This window comes from Miscanthus floridulus, chromosome 7 (genome assembly GCF_019320115.1).
Source record: "Miscanthus floridulus cultivar M001 chromosome 7, ASM1932011v1, whole genome shotgun sequence".
Classification (NCBI taxonomy): Eukaryota; Viridiplantae; Streptophyta; class Magnoliopsida; order Poales; family Poaceae; genus Miscanthus; species Miscanthus floridulus.
In genome coordinates this window covers 41,400,463-41,406,789 of record NC_089586.1, presented here as the reverse complement: position 1 = coordinate 41,406,789, position 6,327 = coordinate 41,400,463, and the positions used below count along the sequence as shown (strand labels likewise).

Genomic DNA, 6,327 nt, shown 5'->3' with positions numbered 1-6,327 from the left:
TTGAAACTTGCGGTTTCTAACTACGTGGAAGTGGCCAAGGCCTCCGCCTGACGGATGGTCGGCCTCGGGCGGAGGCTTGGGAAGGAAAATGACAAAGGGGAGAGTGTTGAGTAAGGGAATGGCTCGGAAAACTAGGGTTTCATTAATTCATTCACCAACCAACCGTCTCGGTTACAAGTGTCCCATATTTATAGGGCTCAACTACTACCTAACAGAATTTATTACATTGCCCTCAACTGCTACAGTACATTCCTAGAATATTCCGTCGCTAGCCTCTTGTTCGCGGGGCAATCCTGCCATACCGTCTTCGAGTGATGGGCTTCCACCAGCATCCGGCCCACTGTAGCTCGATCTTCGGCCCAAAGGCCTGAGTTCCCTAGCGCCGGCCTTCGTCTCCAGGGGAGTGCCGCCGCCCCGGTGGGTCTCCGCCGGACGGTCGGAGGCGTTACCCGCGGGTCTCCACCCGGCCGCGCGGGCCACGGTTCTTGCCGCTGTCCCCCGCCTCCAGGGGCGCGCAGTCGCCTTGGAGGACCTCCGCCGGTCCGAGCGGAGGCGTCATCCGCTGTTCTCCGCCCGTCCGCGTGGGGCCACGGTTCTTGTCGTAGCCCTCCGTCTTCAGGGGCGCGCGGTCGCCTTGGAGGACCTCCGCCAGTCCGGGCGGAGGCGTCATCCGCAGGTCTCCGCCCGGCCGGGCAGGGGTCATGCTGGCGCGTTTGCGCGGACTGCGAGCGCCTGCGCTTGAGTACCTGTGCACACTTAGGCAAGATCGTCTGTTTGATTAGTTTGGAGATAAGGCGGCCTCCGCACGTGATACCGGAGACACCCGCCTGAGCGGAGTCCATGACGAGAAGGAGATTCGGCACCCTTCGAGCATAGCCGGGAAAACTCCTTTGGTCAGTGCCGAGTCTCCGCCATAAGACGGTCGAAGACGCCTTAGCGACACCTCGCTGTCGGGGGCCTTCGCCACCTGCCAAAGCCATGTTACAACAGTTCCCCCCTTTTGAGGCCATGGTTCGCCGGAGTGTGCCGTGAGCTCAAAACGCCTTGGCTGAAAGCGCCCGCGGGGGCGGAGGCTGCCTTTGGTGTCTTCGACCGAGGCCCTGCTACTTCCCCCCTGGCCCGCTCTGGCGTAGCCGTTGGTCTCGTTGAGAATAGCCGTTGGGCGGCAAATGTAGCCGTTGCCCCACGTCGCGGCCGTTTCCACTGTGTCAGTGTCCGTTACGTTCTCCACGATTTTTTCGGAGGTGACCGTTGTGCATCGGGGGAAACTTTCGGAGATGACCGTTGTGCCCGCTGCCTATATAAGGGTGCTCTTGGTGGCGGGGTCCCCCCCCCACACCACTCACTTGCTTTCATTGCGTTCGAGAAAACGTTCTCTGCCCTCTTCGCTTTCGCCTCTCGCTGCCCTTGCTCGCTCCGTCTTTCTATTCGCGTCTCGCGCTTAGGTTGCTATCGCGGTGGCTCTCCTTTCCACTTCCGCCCAAACTCGTCGGCCCGCCTTCTCTGGACCCTACCGCCACCTTCTCGGCATTAGGGCCGTCGGCTGGGGTGCACGCTTTGAGGAGTGCATGCTTGCCTCTGCCTCCGCGTTGGAGTTGGAAAAGCTGGTGGAGGAGGATTTGGGGAGCGTCTCTGCGTCTATCGGAGACCTAGTCGCTGCGGACTCTAGGGACATGGTGATAAAATCTTGGGACTTTCGGCCCATCCTCTATTACTGAGGAGGCAATCACGGAGATGCTGAAGGAGTCATGTTTTCCTTCTTCCCGGGTGAAGATCCCTCCGTCGGGTTAGACTGTTCCGGAGCCGGAGGAAGGATACGCGGTGGTCTTCTGGGACTTCTTCACCTGCGGCCTCCGATTTCCTTACATTCCCTTCCTCCGCCGAGTGTTGGAGACCTTCAATGTTCAGCTCCATCATCTGACTCCCACTGCTTTCCTGACTCTTAGCAAGTTTTGCTGGGCGTGCATCTCTTATGGTGCCGAGCCGGATGTGGACACCTTTTGCACGTACTATGAACTGCAGAAGCAGCCGAAGAGGAAGAAGGAGGTGCGAGATGGCAAGGAGGTGGAAGTGACCTATCAGTACGGTAGTTGCACTTTCATGTCCAAGAGGAACCAAGGTGTGGATCGTCTGGAGATATCTTTTTGCCATAAGGGCAAGTGGGACCGTGGCTGGCTCGAGCAATGGTTCTACGTGAAGACTTATGGGGTCTGTAGCACAACTGAGGATGGCGAGGAAGTCTCAGAGTATCCACTGACTTCTCGGATGGAGATGGCGCCACACACGCGCGTGGATCCGCCGGAGGAGGTGTCTCCGACGCGGGAGGCCTGTGATCGGGCTTTTGCGGCCGCGTGCCGCTACTCTGGTGGTCGCGATCTGGTGGAGGAGATCATGGCCTCCAACTACTGGCCCTTGGGCAAAAACAACCCAGCTTTTCAACTGGAACAGGTCAAGGTTCCCGTTTTCGGGCCGGAGGCCGGGATTCCGTTCCCTCGCTTCGGTCAATCTTTGGGGGAGGGAGTAACGAGGAGGCCGCGATAGGGTTGGTCGGCAAGATTTCCGAGCGTGAGTACACGTCTCGGATGGCCGTGGCAGGCACCATGCCGCGGCTTAATCGAGTTTTTGAGGAGGTCGGGATTATCTACCGGGAGCGCGAGGTTCCCGCTGAGGTCCTGGCCTCGATTGAGAAGAAAAAGAAGAAGGCCTACGCAAAGAATGTTATGGCGGAGGCTGAGTCTAAAAAGAGGAAAGGTGTCGTCGGCTCTCGGGCGCCTGTGAAAAAGAGGAAGAAAAGCGGAGGTCCGTTGATCGCGCCGGCCTTTTCTTCTGCTGGCAGCGCGGGCGCTGCCTCCGCCGGCAGCGAAGACGTCGAGAGCTCCTCCGCCCCGTCAGCGGATGCTCGAGTTGCGAGCGGAGAGGATCGCGGCGCTCCCGCAGCTCTGGTGTGCCCAGCGGGCGGAGCCATGAGCGGTGTCGGGCGGCCAAAAACCGGCGTTGCCCCGGCGCGCTCCTCGCATGGCGCTACGAGCGTCGGCGAACAGCCGGAAGGTAGCGCCATCGAGCCTATGCCCGACTGTTCTTGGCGGGCTGTGCTCGAGCTCTGAAGAGGACACGGAGGCCATCCCGCGGCATGCTCCTTCATCCCCTACCGCTGTCGCGCCTTCGCCCGTGCCTGCGGCCGACGTCGAGCGGCTGGATGCCGCTCCTGCCGAGGAGGCCCCGGCAGCTCGGGCTTCCTTGAGTCCTCCGTCCTCCGGGCCACCGGCTGATGAAGTCCGGCACCTTGGGCCTTCGCCGCACGATACGGCGGAGACTTCTGCTCAGAGGGCGCAGGAAGCTGCCCTTCCAGGGCTTTATATGTGTAGGTCTATCTGGCGCACACCTTTTTGTTTATTGTCTTCGCCCGTCTGATTCCTTTGCGTGTTTGGCTAAGTACCACTACTGTGCGTCTGCTGCTTTGCAGATGATGTCATGGCCGGGCTTCTCACCCGGAGGAGCGAGCGGCCGCTAGGGGTGCTAGGTTCGGTCCGGGGCAACCGGGGCCGACGGAGCCGGGTCCGAGTAAGTAGAAAATGTTTTTACTTTGGTCATCATCTGGCTTGTTTTTGATCTGTTCTCTGACCTGAGCTGTTGTTGTTGTTGTGTATTTTTTGTGTAGGTTCCTCCGACACTTCTATCTCAGGTTGGGAGGAGTGTTATCTTGCCGTTCTTGGAGACGTCGGAGGTGGTCTTTGGTTGTTGGTGCGTTTATCGTGAGATCTGCTTCTCACCTTATCGTTTTGTTTTTGTTTCTTCTTGTTTGGACAGATCGCTTTAAATGGCGTCTGAGGGATATGGATTTCTTCTAGCTTCTCCGCGTTCACCTCGAACACCAGTGCCTGGTTCGTCTCCGGCGGTTTTGCCCCTTTCCTTCTTTTACTATTTTTCGTGTATGTTCGCTTGTAGACTTGTTCTTGATTTCGCCGCTGTTTGCTTTGGTTTTTTTTTCTGGCCGCAGGGGTATCACACGGGTGTTGTTATGGAGGAACGCTGTACCCTGCGAGGTCTGTGACCGTGACGTCGCGATCGAGGCGCTCAAGGCGGAAGTCGAGCGCCTGGAAGGTGAAAAAGGGGGTTTGTCGGACTCTGTCGCGGCTCTCCGCCTGTCTCTTATGGAGAAAGAGCGAGAAAAGGATGGCTTAAGGGCCGATGCCGCGAAGGCCCGAGAGGCGGAGGCATTGTCCGCCGAGCAGGCCCAGTAGGGCGAGTGAGCTGACCGAGGGTCTCCGCCGAGAGCTTGCCTCCGAGAAGGAATCCACAGCGGCGGTGAGGGAGCAGCTTTCTCTGACGACGAGGCGTCTGGACTCGGTCAAGGGGGTCCTCGCTGCGACCGTTGGTCATTACCGGGCCACCGTCGCTGAGGTCGGAGGCGAAAACCTCCGCTCCTCTGGAGGAAGACAGCGTGTACGCCCTCGCCTCCTGGCTAAAACGTCATCTTGCAAAGCTCCCCGGTCTGATCAACGGTTGCACGGACTACGGGGCGCTGGCGGGAGTGACGAACTATGCCAAACTTTTGGCACACAGCGGGTGTACGCACACCGAAGGTATTCCGGAGGGGGCGCTGCCTGGTCCGGAGGAACTCGGTGAGACTTCTCTTGGTTTGCGAAAAACCTTGAGAAATTTCATCGGGCACTTTTGGGCTCCATTTGGGAGATCAGCAGCCTGGAAACTGGCGGAGGACAAGAGGGCCAAGGTATTTATAGTTTGTGTAGTCGGCCTTCTTCTTTTTTTTTGACATTCTGGCCTGTGTTGCAGGATGCGTAGAAAGGTCTTGCGGGCAGGCCTCCGTCGATTCTGCGCTCGGCGACTGCGGTTGTGGCCTTCGCCGCCGGTGGTGTTCCGGGGGGATCTACGATCGGCGGGGTCAGTGGTCGGAGGCCGCAGGCTCCGTCTCCGCCCACCGCTGATGCGAGCTCCGCTCCAGGGACTTCCGCCGCCGCCGATGCGCCGGAGGTCTAGGCTCTTTGTAGCATTTAGCTGTTCTAGCGTGTACCTCGTAGTCCAACTGTGCTTTTGTGAATAAAGTTTATTTTGTTCTGAATGGTTTTGTGCAAAATTTTAATCTTGCGCAGGTTCCGAATCGGGAGCCTGCGCAAGACGTTGCTCCTTTGGCTCTCTACAACGATGGTATTTACGTGAGCGGAGAGCTTTGGGAGTATTGGCGTTCGGCCTTCCCCCGCAAGCATTGCGCACGACGTATTTGAGTCGGTTAGGTTTGACATAGACGATGAGCGCGCTGGGTTTACTCGCGCGCTCGCTTGGCGCGGACCTCCGCCACAATAGTTAGGATTTTATTTCAAGTTGGTGTTCTGTAAGAATGTTTGTCGACACCTTATGGAATACAAGACAGGTTCACTTTCTTGATTGTTTGTGCGGTATCTTGATCCCGTCGTGGTGGTTTACATATCTCGTCTAGTCCCGAGCTCGCGCACCGTTGTCCTTCGCCTTGGCGATCGAGCGCGATACAGAGGTGGTGGCTAGGACCTTCGCCCCATTTTTTCTCCTTCTCTGTGCTTGCTTGATGGCCGGGGTAGAAGTCTCCGCCGTTTTTCGACCGGCGGAGGCGTACTTGAAGTCCGCCTGGCGAGGCTTGCCGGATCGTTGTTTGATCCGACTGGAGGTTTGGCGCAGCTTGTGCAGACGGCGGAGACTTTTGATGTTTCTTTAGCTGGGTGTTTTAGCTGTCTGGAGGCATGGGTCTCCGACGCCGTACTCCCGTGGGACATGGTTGATCTTTGGAGATGGCAGGTTAGGTCTCCGGAGTCGGGGGGATGTTACGAGTTTTCGTGCGATATCCCCCTGCTTCCGTAGGCCTTCGTCGGTCATCACCGTGCCGTAGGCTCTCTCTCTTTTCCCATTGTCTCCTGACTATCTACCGTTGCTTCCGCCCTTACGAGTTTTCGTACAATATCTACAGTCGACTTGGATATTTAAGGAGACCCCTGCCTCCATGGCTATCGCTATGGCTTTTGCCTGTGCTGCGCCTTGCTCCCCCCTTGCGCCCTTGCGCCTTATGCCGACTGAGTTCCTTTGGGGTATGGGGGGAATCCATTTTTATAATGTGGTGGTTGCCTTCGTGGGTTAACATTTTTGTACGTTGTTAGTTGGAACATATCTTGGCTTTGATGGCCTGTATCTTGCCTTATTTATTTGTTCCCCTTGAGATCTTTTCGAAGTAAAGAGGTCTGGCGCCGCATTGGCGGCAGTGTTTTGTCGGGCATTTATTGGTTTTCCTGTTTTGGATGGCGGAGACGTTTTTCCTGGGTTGGATGCCTGTTTTGCCAAAAG

At 57.5% G+C, this 6,327-nt stretch overlaps 1 protein-coding gene across 1 annotated transcript; it reads left to right on the top strand.

Moving 5' to 3' along the window:
• Nucleotides 1-2,932: 2,932 nt before the first annotated feature.
• LOC136465410 (uncharacterized) lies at nt 2,933-3,817 on the top strand. Its single transcript, XM_066464155.1, has 3 exons — nt 2,933-3,361; nt 3,464-3,561; nt 3,659-3,817. Exons 1-3 carry the CDS (start codon nt 3,016-3,018, stop codon nt 3,815-3,817), a joined length of 603 nt encoding a protein of 200 aa, XP_066320252.1. The 5' UTR covers nt 2,933-3,015.
• Nucleotides 3,818-6,327: the final 2,510 nt, after the last annotated feature.

Excerpts from the sequence above, each read along its gene's own strand:
- LOC136465410 (XM_066464155.1), top strand. The coding sequence starts at position 3,016 with ATGGCGCTACGAGCGTCGGCGAACAGCCGGAAGGTAGCGCCATCGAGC. Across the intron at positions 3,362-3,463 it reads CCTTCCAGGGCTTTATATGT|ATGATGTCATGGCCGGGCTT; the intron begins GTAGGTCTATCT and ends GCTGCTTTGCAG. Across the intron at positions 3,562-3,658 it reads GCCGACGGAGCCGGGTCCGA|GTTCCTCCGACACTTCTATC; the intron begins GTAAGTAGAAAA and ends TTTTTTGTGTAG.